This window comes from Hemitrygon akajei, chromosome 30 (genome assembly GCF_048418815.1).
Source record: "Hemitrygon akajei chromosome 30, sHemAka1.3, whole genome shotgun sequence".
Lineage (NCBI taxonomy): Eukaryota > Metazoa > Chordata > Chondrichthyes > Myliobatiformes > Dasyatidae > Hemitrygon > Hemitrygon akajei.
The window spans coordinates 25,445,816-25,464,667 of NC_133153.1; the positions used below are offsets into that span (position 1 = coordinate 25,445,816).

Consider the following 18,852-nt stretch of genomic DNA (forward strand, 5'->3'; position numbering starts at 1 on the left):
TTGAGTTATGGCACTGGTACTCAGCTGTTGCCTGAAACCACAGTGGGAGGTGGGAAAGGAGAAAGGGGGGGGGTGGTTGAAGAGAGTTAGTGGGGAAGGGAAGAGAGTGAGGGAGAAGGAGGAGATAGGGGAGTGGGGCAAGTGAGGAAAGGGAATGGAATGAGTTATCTTCTTCATCTTCTTAGTAAGTTCAACAAGGCAGATGATGATACTTCCAGTCCACTCCCATGGATTCTGGGGTGGCTAATGAGCCTGTGTGGGACCATGGACATTGCCACAGGTAGGGGTAGTTAAGGAGTTGCTGCACCTCTTCTGCAGTATTCACTTACCTCTGACCTGCTGATCATGTGGCACGGTAGCATAGAGGTCAGCATAACAGTATTACAGTGCTAGCGACCCGGGTTCAATTCTGCCACTGTCTGTAATGAGTTCCTTTGTTCTCCCCATGACCCCACCCCATGGGTTTCCCCCAGGTGCTCTGGTTTCCTCCCACCTTCTAAAGACATACAGGTTAGTAGCTGAATTGGTCGCACAGGGTGGTGTGAGCTCTTTGGACTCCTTCTATCCACTAATAAAGCTAAGTGCATGGAAGGAGCCCACAGTCAGGGTGGCATGCCTTCTTGTTGATAGAAAGTGCCACTTTCTTGTTAAGTATCATGTTAATGTTCATATTTTTTACTGTTCTGCTGGTCTGTTGGTGCTTTGAACCAAACAGCTGACCTCTTCTCTCTCATGCCAACCTTTCTTTCTTTCTAACTCCTCATTTTAGAACATAGGCAATCAATCTCACGTTGCAAGTGTTATTTCTGGGATAGTCTCAAATCCCCCCGTAAGTGATGCGAACCTCTTTTAATAGCTTAATATTGAAAAGTACTGATAGTCCTCCCCGCCATATCTCAAGGATCCCAATCCATTTTCCTTTTAAGAAATGTTTTCATCTTGGCATTGCTTTTGCATGCAATGTTACACTGAGCAATATCCCAATGACCCTCAGCAAAGCTTCAGATACACACTAAATGTTTCCTCACTCATCTAAAACAGATAGTTGTTTTGCCTTGGACTTTAAACCTTATGCGTCATCAAAATGCTTTGATTTTTTAAAGAGTTGAATAGTAATGTGTTCCTTTATTTTCAGAAACAAAGTTCAGGATAGATCCACTGCTGTCTCTATCCATTTACATTTCTGCATCTTTTACAGTTTAGTCTGATGAATTTTTCACTAAAAAAATCCCTATCTGTACATAATATTGTGTCTACTTGTAATGTGCCAACTACAGTCCTAACCTTTAGCCTCCTCGGTCTGGATTCATATTGCCACACTCAATTCATATTGCTAACAAATAGACCCTCTTTTCTAAATTTAAAAGGCTAATTTTCTGAAGCAAACTTTCATTCATTTATCTTTACAACTACAGAAGGCCAATCGGAGTGAAATCAAAAGTCACTGCTCCAAAGCAACACTTGTTTAATTAGCAGGTGATGATGGGTGGATTTGAATAAGCTGCTGGAATCTGGAGCAGGACACAAAATGCTGGAAGAACTCAATAGGTCAGAGAACATCTGTGCAAGGAGAGAAACAGTCAATGCTTCAGGTTGATCCCGGATGAAGGATCTCAATACTCAAAACTTCGACTGTCAACTTCCTCCACAGGTGCTGCCTGATCTGCTGAGCTCCTCCAATGCTTTGAGATATACTGGGCCTGCAGCAAAGAAAATGCTACACTATCCACCTTGATATAAAGTCAAGTAAATGCACCACATGGACCACTGCCAACTCTATTCAACCAACTTTATCTAGATCTCAATGATCATCCATACTTACACCCATATTTAGATCTGTTTACGTACAACTTGGAGATGCAAGTGTATGAGTAGGTCAAATATTGAAGAAGTTCTAGCCATGCTGGTTGTTCACAGCTCAAACTTTACTAGAACCTGGTGATTGTTGCATCGAACAAAGTTAGCCTTTCATTTTGTATGACCTCAAGACTTCAGATATATTTCAGATGATCTGAAAATGCTTCACCTGTTCAATAGTCTGGACTCTAGAGCTTGATGTGACTGCGGTGAGATTAAAGGATCGCATTTAAAGAACGATTTCCTAATATTTGTTCAAAATTTACAACATCCTAAGCAAATTGATTTCTATGAATTTTTGAAAAAGATTCTTTGAATTAAAACTTTCAATCAGCATAAATATTGACTTCTTATTCCAGATGGAAAATATGAAAAAAAAAACTACATAAAGATCTGTAGTTCATTTATCAGTTTTGTTTCCATCAACAAAACTGGTGTTTGGTTACAAGCTAAATTAGAAAATCTTCAGATGATGGAAATCTTGAGCAACACAGACAAAATGCTGGAGGAACTCAGCAAGTCAGGCATCATTTATCCAGAGGAACAAAAAGTTGTCCTTTCTGCTGAAGAAATGGGAAGGAAGGGAGAAGAAGCCAGAATGTTGGGGAATAGGGAGAAGTACAAGCTGACAGTTGATAGTTGTCAAGATGTGAAGAAAAAATGGACAAGACTGAAAACTCTGACAGCGTGTCTTCAACCAGAAACATTTTCTCTTCCCACAAATGTTGTCTGATTTGTTGAATGTTTACAGCACTTTTCTTTCAGGTTTCCAACATCAGCGGTTTTCCTGATTCTTATTATCACGAAGTTTCAGCAAGTTGTGATAACTTCAAAAAGATAAAATACGAATTCTAAACGGTATTTGAAGAGAAACAGTATTATACATCCAATGATATCAACGGAAAATGCTAGAAACACACAGCAGGTCAAGCAACATTAGTTGGGGATCTGTAGGTTTTCTCTCTCCACAGATACTACCTGACCTGTTGAGTATTTCCAGCATTTTCTATTTTTGTTTTGGATTTCCAGCTTCTTCAGCTTTTCCAGTTTACGTGCAGATTATATTAACAGAGAAATGCAAGGATGTTGTCAGTATAATAGAAGATTATTCCAGTATATTCTCAGGAATACAGGAAAATATTACCAGGGAGATGTGATTTGTGGAGTTGTGGATAGTGTAGAAGCCTGGCAAAAAATACAGAATGATATAGATCAGTTGCAGATATGGGCAGAGAGATGGCAGATGGAGTTTAACCCAGATAAATGTGAGATGTTGCATCATGGTAGGGCAAATGTCAGGAGACAGTAAACAGTTAAGGGCAAGACCCTTAACAGTGTTGCTTAGCAGAGAGATCTTGAGATTCAAGTTTATAGTTCCTTGGAAGTGGCTATACAGGTCGATAAGATGGTTAAGAAGGCTTATGGAATGCTTGCTTTTATGGGTAGAAGCAATGAGTTCAACAGTCAGGTTATGTTGCTAGATTAGTATTTAAATGGTTAAAAATTGCAGCATGCTGCTGTGCAGAGGGACTTGGGAGTGCTTGTGCATGAATCGCAAAAGGTTGGTTTGCAGGTGCAGCAGGCTGTCAAGAAGGCAAATGGAATGTTGGCCTTCATTGCTAGAGGGATTGAATTTAAGAGCAGGAAGGTTATGCTGCAACTGTACAGGGTATCTGGAGTACTGCATGCAGTTCTGGTCTCCTTACTTGGAGGCGGTACAGAGGAGGTTCGCCAGGTTGATTCCAGAGAGTAGGAGATTAGACTATGAGGAGAGATTGAGTCGCCTGGGTCTGTACTCACTGGAATTCAGAAAAATGAGAGGAGATCTTATAGAAACATATAAAATTATGAAAAGGATAGATAAGATAGAGGCAGGATAGTTGTTTCCACTGGTAAGTGTGATTAGAACTAGGGGACATAGCCTCAAGATTTGGGGGAGTAAATTTAGGATGGAGATTAGGAGGAACTGCTTTTCCCAGAGAGTGGAGAATCTGTGGAATTCTCTGCCCAATGAAGCAGTGGAGGCTACCTCAGTAAATATAACTAAGACAATAGACTTTTGCACAGTAGGGGTATCAAGGGTTATGGGAAAAGGCAGATAGGTGGAGATGAGTCCGTGGCCAGATCAGCCATGATTTTATTCAATGGCAGAACAGGCTTGATGGGCCAGATGGCCTCTTCCTCCTATTTCTTATGTTCTTATAACCTGATAAAGCTCTGGTTAGGCCTCATCTAGATTATTGCATACTGCTCTGGTCACCACACTATAAGAAGGATGTTGAAGCTTTGGAGAGGGGGCAGAAAAGGTTTACTGGGATGCTGCTTGGTTTAGGGGGCACGTGCTATCAAGAGAGGCTTGGGTTGTTTGCTCTGGAGTGCCGGAGGCTGAGGGGAAGATCTGATAGAGGTTTACAAGATTATGAGAGGCATAGTTAGAGTGGACAGAGAGTAACTGTTCCCCAGGGTTGAAATGTCTAATACCGGAGGGCATACATTGAAGGTGAGAGGAGGTAGGTTCAAGGGGGTCGTGAGGGGTAAGTTTTACTTAGGGAGCTGTGGATGCCCGGAATGCGCTGCCTGGTATGGTGATAGTGGCAAACACACGAGTGGCTTTTAAGAGACGATTGGACAGGCACATGGATATAAGGAAGATGAAGGGATATGGGCATGATGTAGGTAGAAGGGATTAGTGTTCCTTTGGGCTGTTCCTCTACTGTGCTGTTCTATGTTATGTTCGGAGTAAATACTTGTTTCAATATAATCCTTAATTCCCCCTTTTGGAATATGGAACCACAGTATATCGCTGACTGTTACGAGTCTAGGCTGTACTCCCCACAGTGGACGCAAGCCTGGGTCAAGATACTGAGCGCCATGCCTGTCACTTGCCCATCAGGCATGGCATGAATGAAATGTACATGACTAATCTCAAAATCAGCCTCCAACGGCAGGCATTGTGCAGAAAGGGCGCTGCTGCATATAAAGCAAATGCCAGTGTAAGTGGTCAGAGGGACTGGTTTCGAATATCGTGCGAGTCTGTCAGCTCCGGAACTCAAAAGCATTTCTCCAGAGGATTCCCACCCCTCCCCATCTTCGGAATCCGAACTCTCTCTCTTTCCTGCTCTCGGAGGCTGGGTGTGGACATGACTCTCCAGAGGGGCCAGTCCGCTTCGGTGAGTGCGAAGGTGCTGATCTCGGGGACCTTGTTGGTCACCCTGTTAAACTGCGCCGGGCTGCTGTACCTCTTCTTGCAATCCAGCAACCTCAGGTCCCAGGTGGAAACTCTGGCCGACCGCCTGGACGAACTGTCGGGGACGTGGCCCCCGGGGATTATCACGAGTCTGGCCGAGGACGCCAGTTACCTGGCTGAGCAGAGAAGCCGGAACAGGCGAAGCCAACACGAGCCCCACGTTCGGGAAGAGCCCGAAGACTCCTTCGTGATGATGACGTACTCGATGATTCCGGTAAGTGCCCCGAGTTCCAACTCACGGGAACATTTGTAAACTACCAAATATCTGCAAAGGAATCATATCTTCAAGGTAAATATTTCGTCGTTTAACCGAGAGATAGAAGACTGAACTCTGACTGTCATTTGAACTGAATAGGGGATTAAATACCTGTTGTGACATTGCATTTGGAATCCTAGATAGGACGCAATATTTGTAGAGTCAAGTTAGGAGATAAGAAGGCTTTACTACCGCCATGAAACGTGGGTCTTACTGACAAACACAGCGTGAAATGCCCATCCCTGATAGTCCTTCAGTGGAATGGTTTTCTTGGTCATTTCAAAGGGCAGTTGCTGTGGATTGAGGCACCTACCAGACCCAGGAAACAGATAAGATTTCCTCCTATGAAGTGCGATAGTGAACTGGATGGGGATTTGCAAGAGGGTTTCATGGCAACACCACAGGCTTTTATTCCAGTATTTAGTTAATGAATTGGATTTAATAATTGACTATTGGTGTGGAAGTTTCTCTGGAAAACTTTTTGATATGGTTTTGATATGATTTTGATATGGTTTCTGTGGTTTGGCCTCCACAGAGCCCTGATTCAAACATCATCAAGGGTGTCTGGGATTACCTGGAGAGACAGAAGCAAGTTCTCCAAGATGCTTGAAACAATCTACCAGCTGATTTTCTAATAAAACTGCATGACAGTGTGCCTACAATAAGATAATTGATACAATTTAAGGGGGGGGGGCACACCAATTTTTTTTTCCTGTTTACAGCTCTTATAGTAATTTTTGATATTTAGAAACCTTTCATTATTTTTGAAAGCATTCCTACTTTACATGCGTCTAAGACTTTTACACAGTACAGTAGGGAAAGATAAAAGCATGGAAATGGCTTGCATTACAACTGATGCAGATTTAAACATGTTAGTCCACACTTGATTGTTAATCAACCAAATGAGCTCCTGGATGGCACGCCAGAATGGTGTGGCAAGCACCATGGAAAGTCGGGTCTCACGCAGGCAGTGCAGATTGCAAGTTCAGCCTGCGGCAAACGGAATATGAATTCTTGTCCTTTGTGTGGCAGCATACCCCTCGGGGACAATCCGGTCAATGCTGACATGAGGTTTCTCAATAGGAACTTGCCATGGTTCATGGGGCACTTACATTAGAGAATAATAGATATCAGCACCGTCAAGGAACGGTGCAGGTGCTGGTACCCAGACAAATATGAAAATGCAACAAAGAAGAAAGTCTCACATAGTGCATTGGGTGGCTTCCTTGAGAGCATCAAAGAGCTGCCATTTCATTGGAAAGTGTTTATCCAAAGATGGCAAAGCAGCAGAAAAGAAAAAAGAAAAATTCACCTCGAAAATGGTGACGACGTCAAAGAAGGGAGCCAAAACTGACTAGGTCGCTGAAAAAGCTTTCCCAACAAATCTTAAACACCCATGCCCACGTTATTTAAACAAAACTGGAAAGTTGGTTTGTTATTGTCACGTGTGCCAAGGTACAGTGAAAAACTTTGCTTGACATGCCATCCATACCGATAATTTCAACGCAAGACTGCACTGAGGTAGTACAAGGGAAGGCAATAACGGAATGCAGAATGGAGTGTTAAATCCAAATAACATTTGAATGCAGTGACGGAGAGAACCAGGAACTCTCTGGAATTGGACAACTGAAGTAGTTGTTCCAGAAATGCTACCACTTGTTGCCCATACTTTGTTGTCCTTGAGAAGGTGGTGGGAGATGCATTCATGAGTCACAGCCATACCATAGTAGCAAAGCAGTTAGTCTGACATCCTCTGTAAGCAAGTTTGCACATTCCTTCCCCTTGCACGTGGGTTTTCTCCGTGTGCTCCGGTTTCCTTTGGCGGTCCGAAGGTATACTGGATAGTAGGTTAATTGCTCATGGTAAGTTGACCCATGATTAGGCGAGGGTTAAATCGGTGCATTGCCGGGCTGGAAAGTCTTGTTCTATGCCGTATCTCAAGGTAAATAAATAAGATATTCACACAGTGTTGTCAAGAAGGCGTTCCTGGACTTAGAACCATGACGGTGAAGGACTGGCAATGTTATTGTGCCAGTCAGAACCTGCAGGTGATCTGATTTGTCTGACTCTCCTTATAGGTGGCATATACCTCAGATTTGCTGTCAAGCAGCCTTTGGAGAATTGCTGCAACGCTTTTGCATGCAGGTGGCAAAGCCACGGATGTTTAGGCAGGTAGGTTGGGCTGCTTTGCCCTGGGTGGCGCTGAAGTTGACGTTCTTGACTGTTGGAGCTACACTCCTCCAGCAGCATGGAGGGAGAATTCTCCTTGGGCTGGAAAGGCCTTGGGGTGTCACTTATGACATCTCAACTGACTGTCAGAGGAGTGCCCCGATAGTGCTGCTACTGCATGTCCCCAGCGGCCCAGTTCAGTTGTGACCTCGGGCGCTGTCTGTGAGGAGTTTGCACATTCTCCCTGTAACTTTCTGGGTGTTCTGGTTTCAGCACAGTACAGACCTTTTGGCCTACAATGTGCCGAGCTTTTAACCTACTGCACAATTAGTCTACCCCCTTCCTCCTACATAACCCATAGCCATCCATTTTTCTAACCATGTGCCAATTTAAGGTTCTCTTAAATGTCCTCAATGTATCTACCTCTAATACCACGTCCAGCAGTGCTTTCCGGACACTGACCACTCTCTGTGTAAAAAAAATCTACGTCTGAGGTCTCCCCTAAACCTTCCCACACTTACCTGAAAAGAATGTTCTCTGGTAAACACAAAGTACACTGCAGATGCTGTGGTCAAATCACCACGTACAGACAAGCTGGATGAATTCAGCAGGTCGGGTAGCATCCGTGGAAACGGAAGAAGGAATCTAAGGGGAAAGCACTATGGGTAGTAGGAGAAGTAGTAGTATGGGAAGTACACCTCATACACCGTCTGGGTAGTCTCCAGCCTCTTGGTATGTACATCGAATTCTCCAGCCTCCGGTATTTCCCTCCCTCTCCCTTCCCCCATCCCACTTTCACTCTGTCTCCTCTTCTAGCTGCCTATCACCTCTCTCATGATTCTGCCTTCTTCTTCTACTACCCATAGTGCTTTCCCCTTAGACTCCTTCTTCACCTCTCTTGCCTATCCCCTCCCTGCTTCCCCTCCCCCACCCCTTGATCTTTCCTCTGATTGGTTTTCCACCCTCCCCCCACCTTCTTTATAGGGCCCCTGCCCCCTCCTTCTTCAGTCCTGACGAAGTGTCTCAGCCCGAAACGTTGACTGTCCTCTGGTATTAGCCCTGAGTAAAAGGCACTTACTGCCCACTCTAACTATGCCACTCATAATCTTATACAGTCGGCCCTCCTTATCCGCAAGTTCCGCATGCATGAATTCAACCAACCGCGAATCGAGAAAACTCGGAAGTGCTCTTCCAGCGCTTGTTGTTCGAGCATTACACTTTTTTTCTTGTCATTATTCCCTAAACAAAGCAGTATAACAACTATTTTACATAGCATTTACATTGTATTAGGTATTATAAGTAATCTAGAGATGATTTAAAGTATACGGGAGGATGTGAGTGGGTTATTGTGGATCGGGATCAAAAAAAATCGGAAGCTCTCTTACTATGTAAGTCGGAACAGGTACATCTGGTATTATTTAGCGTCAGTTAGTCAAACATCTGTCTTAGAATATAGTATATATTTTACCTTTCTATGTATATAAAGCACTTAAGAACGTATGTTTCAGCGCCGGGCTTGGGAAGTTCCCAAGTTCCATCCAGTGACAGAACACTTCCGAGCACACTCTCCATCTGTGCCTGGGTGATGTGGAGGATCAAAAACCCCAAACCCCAAAACCCAATAATTAAACCACTGCGTTGCTTAGTAATAATTGTAGCTTTCATCGGGGCAGGGCCTTTCTCACTTTATCCTTTAAAATTGTTCCGATCATTGACCGACTGTAGCCTAGCACTTTTCCAATGACTGATGATGTTCCACCCCTTTCCGATCACTTTATTATTTCCACTTTATTTTCAATCATGATCGTGATTATTTTCGTGAACAGAAACACTGCGGATTCAGAGCTCCACCCCCAAGTCCTAATGTCCACTACACTGAGACAGGTTAAATAAGGTCTAGGGTTCCACTGGGTCCTAAGATCCACTGGATTGAGACTGGTTGAATAAGGGACTTGAGCATCCGCGTTTTTTGGTGTCCGCGAGGGGTCCTGGAACCAATCCCTCGCGGATAAGGAGGGCCGACTGTACAACTCTTATCAAATAGGCTCTCATCCTCCTTCCTCTCACATTGCAAAGACAAGAAGGTAGGTCAGTTGGCAGCTGTAAGTTATCCCTAGTGTTGGTGAACCGTACGACATTAAGGTGGAGTTGAAGGGCATGCGAGAGGGAATAGATAACGGGATTGGGCTGATGAGAATGCTTTGAGATCTGTCACGGACTTCATGAGCAAAATGGCTCCCTTCGGTGTCATGATAAAAATCCTACAGAATACAAAAGGGGAAAAGTTGAAGGGGAACATGAGGGGAGACTTCTTCACTCAGAGGATCGTGAGAGTGTGGAATGAGCTGCCAGCTCAAGTGGTGCAGGAAAGCTCAATCTTTAAGTTTGGATAGCTACATGGACGGAAGGGGTATGGAGGGCTATGGTCCCAGTGCAGGTTGATGGGATTTGGTAACTTAAATGGTTTTGGCATGGACTAGATGGGCTGAAGGGCCTGTTTCTGTGCTGTACTTCTCCATGATTCTATGACTCTAATAGAGCTGCCCTTGTTATCTGAATGGTTTTATTAAGTTCTGGTCAATGGTGACCCTCCTGATTATGTTACCAATCATAAAGATCAGTGTTAGCATTGATTGTCTTGGGGAGCTGGTAAGCTTTCTCTTTTTGCAGATAACCATTGCCTGGCTAATATGAAAATAATAGAATTGTACAGAACAGAAACAAGCCTGTGGGAGAAAGGGAAGCAGGAGGAGCATTAGAGGAATGTGATAGGCAGGGAAGTCAAAGAGAAAGGGGTAAGAGGAGAGCCAGAATGGGGAATGTGCGGGAAGGAGGGTGGGAGATGAGAAAATACCAGAAGTTGGAGAAGTTGATGTTGATGCCATTGGGTTGGAGACCACCCAGATGGAAGAAAAACAAAATCGGAATTATCTTGCTACCCATGAACGCCAGGAGCTGGCAGGACCAAAGTGTTAGCTGTGGGGGCAATGCCAGCAAACTCACCTTTTAAGTCAGAAGGATTTTGTTCTAGTGCCCTGGCAGTTTCCTTGGCACCTAGTCCCTTCCTCCAAACACGGTGTTGGTCATTGATGCAACGACTCACTGCACAGTATGTCTTGATGTACATGTGGCAAATAAAGCTAACTTAATCTAACCTAAGCACAGTGCTGAATGAGGACCACCTTGTCAGTGGTACTATTACAGTGCCAGTCACCTAGGTTCAATTCTGCTACAGTCTGTAAGGAGTTGGTACATTCTCCCCGTGACCGTGTATGTTTCCTCTGGGTGATCCATTTTCCTCCCACATTCCAAAGAATGTACGTGTAGGGTTAGCTGTGGGCATGCTATGTTGGCATCGGAAATGTGGCAATATGTGCAGACTGTATGAGTCATCAACACAATTATTACATTTCACTGTATGTTTTGATGTGCATGTGAGAAATGAAGCAAATCCAGGGATCCCAGCCTTTTCTAAGCCATTAAGCATGGGTCAGTGGACCCCGGGTTGGAAACCCCTGAGCTAATTTAATCTGTGCAGTGTTGAGAGAGAGTGGCATTGTCAGCGATGTCACCTTTCAGGTGCAATGTTAACCATGGGTCCTGTGTGCTCTCAGGTGAAAATTAAAAGCCCCAAGTCACAATTTTGAAGAAGCGAAAGATTCGTACGCAGTATGTTCTGGCCATTGTGTATCCCTCACCTGGCATTATCCAGTCATTATCTCATTACAGTTTGCTCACACATCTCCTGCACAAGTGGCAGCACTTAAAAATTACCTCACTGGCTGTCAAACAGTTTGGAACATTCTAGAAAGGATATGAAAGATCCTATGTAAATGAAGCCTATGTAGATGTTAGTTACCTTTCATTTTCTTATTAAATGACAAACAATACACTTACTATTTAACAACATGCATGGTTTATCAGTGAGAATCTTAGCTTTATAAAGAGTGGGCAGTCTAGGTGTTGAGATGAAAATGTATTCTTGAAAACATTTGAACACTATCAACAGCAATGATTGTAACAGTCAAGCACAACTGAAAGAAAATGCTTTTTTATGTCTACCTGCATGATTAAAGATCAATTATTTTTCATCTCATTTTATTACAAGACATAACCAAATTATTGTGTAGTGTCTTAAACAAGATGCCCAAATAGAAATGACATAAATTTTATCATTTTGACTTGAGTTTTAAACACAAATGTTGAAACTGTTCAAAGTTGAAAGTAAGTGTATTATCAATATTTACATATGTTACCATATACTACCCTGAGATTAATTTTCCATCACGGAAGAACAAAGAAAAATAACCAAACCAATGAAAAACTACATACAAAGACTGACAATCAATGTGCAAAAGAAGACAAACTGTGCAAATACAAAAAAAAATCAATAAATATATAATACTGAAAACATGATTTGTAAAAGTAAGTCTATGGGTTGTGGAAGTACAGTAGTTTAGATTTGAGGTGTGGTTCAGGAGCCTGATGGTTGTAGGGTAATGAATGTTCCTGAACCTGGAGGTGTGGGACCTAAGACTCCCTTACCTGTGGAAATTTTGTTTAACAAAACAGATTTTTTAAAAAATTGTAGTATCAAGAAAAATTTACATCTGGAGAAGGCAGCCATGAACAATTAGTTGTGACATTGGTGTAAGCGTCCATCATGCAGTTCCCACAAGAGACAGATTGACAAGCAGGCGCATTCATTCTTCTTAAATTATTGATAATATATGAACTAGGAATTTCCATGTGACAATGACTTATGGACTTTTAATTCAAATGAGAATACTTTAAAGTGCTGTGTGGTTTATAAAGAATGAATTATTCATAAGAATACTTTAAATACATGTAAATCACTATAGGATAAGACCCTAAAAGGATTATTCCATGTTGATGCATTTTATTGGGTTGTATTTCATCATACATTTTAAGGAGGTAGCTTGTATACATTTGAAGAATGCACCTTATTTGTAATATTTAAACCATTGCAATTCTCATATCTTAAATGTTGCAATTGAAAACAAAGTGTAAATCAAAATAATGATTCAAACGGTTGGCAATTGTTAAAGAAAACTTGTCTGACTAAAACAAAAGGTTCATTTAAAGAGCAGTTGTGTGGTTTACATAAATTATACAATTTGAGGTAGAAAGCAAATTTAGCTGGATAAGGCACAGGTCAGACAAAAGCTACAAAGTGGGGGATCTTCAGCTTTATGTATATCCTCCGTCCAAGGCAAGGCATCAGAATTTAGGAAGGATGTCAAGACCTGAAAGAGAAGGTTTAGGTTCATAGGTCAGAGAAGCCCATGTTGTTCATTAAGGAGCAAGATTAACAAAGATTTAGGGCCATGAGGGAGGGTGACAGGGTAGATGAGGAGAAACTCTTTCTAGTGGGTGAAGTTCCATGCAAGCAGGATATGAGGATATCATGCAATTAGCTAGAAGTGATATAAAGGAAAATATTCTTTAAGTACTATAGTGAAATATTATGATTTGGCATATGTTAATTGAAAGGCTGGTTGAAACACATTCAATAATTATGTTCAGAAAGAATTGGATAAGTAATGCTGGGAGCAATATTATGGTCATTAATTAGGGCATACAGATTCATACTTAGATTCTTGGTCTAAAGATTGGAAGCAGAAAGTTCACAAGCCTAACAAGCAGCTAGAGAATTTAAAATCAGTTAATTAATCCAGAATGGGAAACAATTATTTTGAGTAATTGTGACCATGAAAAATATCATTTAAAAATCTGGTTTATTAATGTTCCTCAGGGAGGATATTTGTAATCTTCCAGTAGCCGGACCTATATCTGAATTCAGATCCTCAATGTGGCTGAGATGGACTGAAGTTGTATCAGAACTGTTATATCAAAAATGGATCCACATGTTGCTTATTCATAAAGGAAGATTGCACTAACTTTTTACAAATCTCTATATCAAAGCATTTTGCTTGAAAAAAATCTGCATGAAGTGAGGAATCTTGAAGCTGGGAGCTGGGGAAGGATTCAAAGTAAGTCCTACCCAGGCATAATAAGGAAACTGAAACCTGGCTAAACCACTCTCCCATTTTAGCTGACTGTCAGTGCTACCAAAACATAAATGTTTCTGACATTCAAAAACATTCTGGTTTTTTTAAATTAATAAAACCGACAGCATAACATAAATAATAAGAACAAATTATAAACTATCAAAAGGTTTAATTGATGAGTTTGTTTGAAGTTTAAAATAAATTCTAAATGTACCTTAATTGCCTACGGTCTGGTCCTGCCTGGTCTAACCTGGTATTAGTTCTTTGGGCAGGATTCCTAATGGAAGAACAGGGTAACTGATGCAATTCCACACTCCTTACCCAGCAAAAAGAATGGAACAGATCTTCTGCTCGGCAGAGTGGTGATCCCAGGACACCTGACTTTGTTAGAACAGTACCAACCTTCACATGGCCCAAGCACCTACACTCACATCTCCTGGAAGACTAAAGGCTGGTAACTGGGAAGTTCTAAAGCCGGGGAATCACACCAAGAAAACCAAGAGGAATATCCTATCCTATTTACATTTGAATGTCTTTGATACCCCAGGAAAGTGACAAATTGCTTCACAAGCAAATCATTTCTTTTTTATTTGACAAAGAAGTGCTACAGTAAAATTTCTGTTTTAAGAAAGATTCCCAATGATATGTGCAAAATATACGATCAGTTAATCTGCTTTATTGATGTGGGAAAGTTATTCTACATTTACTGTACATGTTTGCAAATTGTGCTCAGCAAATAGATTCTTCCTCTGAGATTTTCATTGTTTGGTGTCTGAAACTCATTACTGTGTGGGATAATGTAATCCTTACACGTGGAAATGCCTGTGGACTTTAACTTTTCTAAATGTAAATTTTTCTTTCATGATGGTGGCTCAGCCCGGGGTTATATTTTATTAGCAGCCGCAATAAGCAATAATTCCTCAGATCAAAAAATATTAAATTTATACCACATTTAATATTTAAATGCTGATTTTGGAAATAGAATTTGTTCTTTCTGCACGAGATTGAATAATCATATGTGAATAATATTATTTAAGCTCTTTATAATGAGTAAAGCCATCAAATATTATTAAACTCACTTACTGCCTGTTATGCCACTGGCATTTAGGGCAGCAATGAAGGTCTGGCATCTCTGGTGGTGTTCAGAGATTCCTTCATCATTATCAGTAGCTTCCTCTTAGTTTTCACTACTGTCAGTCATGCAAGTCCCGGGTGGAAAAAATCTTCATTGTTATTTCCGTAACAGTTTTGTTATACCAGTCAGGGTTGTTATCCCAGAGCTGAACCCCCGAAACTGGAAGAGCGGTGGACCACTCTTAGTCTGGCTTCTACCCTTTGACCTGTTTGGCATGGGTGACCCTTCCAAGAGCCAAAGCATAAAGCCCTGACTCCAGCCAGCATAGCTCCCCAGGTCACTGAGGCACACAAGCCTCCAAACCCTACAACAAGGTTGTGGTCCTCTTGGAGAAAATACCAGTAAAAGGCAGGACAATATCATTATATTGTCATAGAGTATCATAGAACAGTATCACTTGTAAACAGCGCTTTGGCCCATCGAGTTAATGCTGAGCCATTTACACTATTCACATTTTTATGCCACACATACACCTATCACCTTCGGTCCAGTTAATCTAGAAACCAGCATGTCTTTGGATTGTAAGCCCATGCAGTGACAAGGAAAACATGCAAATTTCATACAGATAGCACCTGAGGTCAGAATTGAACTGGGGTTGCTGGGGCTGAGACTCAGCTGCTCTCCCACTTGTGCTACTCCTTTAGTAGAGGGTTCAGTGTAGTTTTAAGGAGTAGTAAGAGTCAAGAAATGTGGGCTTGTTTCCACTGAACTTGAATAGTTGTTTTGTCCATTACCTGTAGCAGTTAACTCAGACAAACAACTAAAATGTCTTTGAAGTCAAATATTAAATGCAAGATGGGTTCAAAATAGTGACCTCACAACACCATTGTTCAGTTTATTTTGAATTCATTTGAATACTGACACTTCCAAGTGAAATAAAAGGGTTGTTAACACGTTATATTCGAGGGGACATAAGATTGGAGTGACAGCCTTCAACACCAAATGTATTATCATATAAATTTTAATGTTTGTATGGGTTAGAAGACTGTGCGGTAGCAATGTAGATGTGAATGTCAGTAATGTACCTGGGTGGTGGGGTGGAGATAATGATGATAATGAATGTACTTAAAGCAACGTGCTGCAGGGGTTCATTTATTTTATAAACCATTCAAATAATTAAGTAACAAAGGTACCAATATAACTACCTCTAGAACATTTGATAAGATTCTCTTGGAACCAGAATCTTAAGTTTTAATGATTGTTATCTGAAACCTTCTCCAGGTTTCCTTGTGTCAATCAGTAGCTGTGTGGTCTAATTTTATTTTAATTTTTGCATGTATCTATCTAACTGAGATATCTACTACAATTATATTCTGAAGAATAGCAGATGTTCCTTGCAACCAAACCTTAGTTAATTTACAACTATGGAAATAAAACATAGAACAGTAGTGCACAGAACAGGGCTCTTCAGTCTTCAGCCAAACGCTATACTTTCCTCCAATCACCTTAGAATTATGTCCTCTCATAATAGCCATTTCCACGCTGGGGAGAAGGTGCTGGCTGTCCACTCTCTCTTCGTCTCTTATTGTCTTATGGACCTGTATCAGAGATGCCAACTTTCTTTAATGCCACATGGAAAGTTTTGCAAAATTGTGTCTTCTTCCAGGCTGCAGCTGATTTCTTCCACTGCTGAAATCATAGAAAGTCATATTCTTGTATTAATGGATTTATTTTGCATTCTGATCTATTCCTTCTGCTCCAAGTTCTTCCCTCTGAAACATCAGATCTGATCAGGTTAAGCACTCAGAGTAAGACTGAACCACAGACATTAACTTTAATCTATTACTCTTTCTGCTTACTTTGATTACTGTCAGTCTTTCTATTACTGTCCACAATTTTTAAACGTCACTTGTAACTCTGGTAACATTATAGAAATAAAATTTCCTTCTCTGCCTAGTTAGGCCAATGAAAAAAGATAATTAGATCAATTCAGAGAGGAGGTCCTGGAAGTTGCCTACACATCTCAGCAAGTCTGTAGTTATGTGGTCCCATGAATTTAAAGAAGTGCTTAGTGTGGTTCATCCCAGGTGTCGACTGACAGAGGGCTGCTGCAGCTCCCACCAGTTTCACCCCCTCTTACCCAATTGTGGTGCCTGTTTTATTCTGAGCCATTTTGATGTCGCAGGTAAATCTCAGCTGGAATGAGAACAGTTCCAGAGGAACATGGCAGTGCAGCCATTACTGTTAATATCTTACAGCTCCAGTGACCTGGGTTCAATCCCCACCTCAGGTGCTGTCTGTGCGGAGGTTTCAGCCGTGTGCTTTGGTTTCCTCTCATCCTAAAGGTGAGGTGGTTGGTTACTGTAAATTAACCCCTTGATGTAGATGGGGGGGGCAAAATAAATCAGGGAGCATTGACGTGCAAGAAAGAGGAAGATGTAGGGTGACAGGGAGCGAGAGAATGGGATTGGTAGGATCGCTCAGCTGAGAGCTGGCTTGGAGATGATGGGCCAACTGCCTTCCTTCCATGTCATAGTAAGTAAGTTGCATCAGTTTTTTTGAAGGACTTTTTAAATATAACCATGATTACATTTTTCTACAGGTTCGGATATTAGTGGACCTTTGCAACAGCACTAAAGGAATATGCTTAACAGGTATGTTTTCGGAGAAGTTTCCCACTTCTTTTGGAATCTTGGAACAGAAATCGAAATGATATTAAATGACTTATCTATAAATGCTGTTCATTGTTATGAATATAGTGTGTCATTCTTAGAAAAAGTTTAGAAAATCTGCTGATGTTAATTAGATTTTGTGAGTTGTGTGTGAGGCTTCTTGTGGGACTAAATATAAATTGGCTGCTCAGTGAACGAGAATTAAAAGGAGTACTGTGTATGGGTGCCATAACAACCTGCAAGATTGCATGTTTGTGTTGCCGTGTCTTGGTTGATGTGAACTTGGAGGAATCGCTAACTGTTAACGACATCAAGGCATGGAAGTTCTGATATGCACTGCATGGCTTATGATGTTTATTTCAATCATTCACTTGTTATGGAAATCCTTATATCAGTTTCAATTTTGCTTCTGTGGAGATGGACATGTTTAGAGGTAATGCAAGCAGAAATAGACATCTGCCCAGTTGCAACAAGCATAGTTGTGGGTGGTTTTCTAAAGGGATCTTCCCAGAAATGGCTTTATGAGTAAGGGTGGTTTTTGGAATTTTGAAAATCCATTATTTTTGGTTAGATGTGCTCCCACTGAGGGTGTCACGGTAGTGTGGCAGTTAGTGTGATGCTGTTACAGCTCGTGGTGTTCTGGAGCTCAGAGTTCAACTCCGGGCTGTTCTGGAAGGAGTCTCTGTACGTCCTCCGCGTGGAATGTGTGGATTTTCTCCTGGTGCTTCGGTATCCTCTCACAGTCCAAAGACTGTGAAAGGGTCGAATAACTGGTCATTATAGACTGTCCTGTGATTAGGTTAGGGTTAATTGGGATTCTGGCATTGCTGGGGGCAGCATTGCTCAAAGGGCTGGAATGGCCTACTTTATGCTGTATCACTAAATAAGTGATAAATAAATTCTGCTGATGGTACTTCCAGTGTGGGGGGTGTATTACACTTAACCCTGCATTCATGACTTCAGTGTTGTGATATTTCCCAGACATCGTCTTGGTCCTAGCCAGGAGATGAGGAGTGAAAAAAGCCAGTAACTAGTACAAATTGTGCTTCCTACAAAGAGTCTTCCTGTAAGCAATTTTACATTATAGTGCTGGGTTACAAACCCCTTTAAATATCTATTCACATACCCATATACCCGATCACATACAAACGTTCCCATATGCACATTTCTAGCTACAGACCTTTACAGTAGAATGACAGGCTGAACTGAGATTTTTTTATTTTTATCATACTGAAGTATTTCGGTAAGGTGTTTCATTTTCACTGCCAATTAGGTATTGCTTTCTTTGGGATAATAACATTCTTTTTCTCTCAGCCCCAAGCATGAAAGCTTCTGCTCAGAAATAATTGCTGAGAAATTGGGTTGTACATATTTTTGCAGGGTTAAGTGTGTGTTAAAGTGGTTATGACATGTCAAGAAATTTGGCATGTGCTCATCAGTTCCAACCAGTTCTAATCAGTGCACCGTAGAAAGCATCATGTCTGTATGCATAATGGCTTGATATAACAGCTGCTCTGTATGTGAGTGCAAGAAACTGCAGAGAG

General features: G+C 41.5%; 1 protein-coding gene and 1 pseudogene across 1 annotated transcript in view; both read left to right on the plus strand.

Annotated features, from left to right (window-relative positions):
- The first annotated feature begins 4,742 nt into the window (after positions 1-4,742).
- The window catches only part of gldn (gliomedin), a 45,107-nt gene continuing 30,997 nt past the window's right edge, over positions 4,743-18,852 (plus strand). Inside the window, exons 1-2 of the mRNA XM_073033156.1 lie at positions 4,743-5,318; positions 17,239-17,290. Of these exons, the coding sequence (XP_072889257.1) occupies positions 4,758-5,318; positions 17,239-17,290 (613 nt within the window). The 5' untranslated portion in view covers positions 4,743-4,757. The remainder of the gene's footprint in view (positions 5,319-17,238; positions 17,291-18,852) is intronic.
- On the plus strand, positions 6,191-6,714 carry LOC140718651 (oligoribonuclease, mitochondrial pseudogene; annotated as a pseudogene).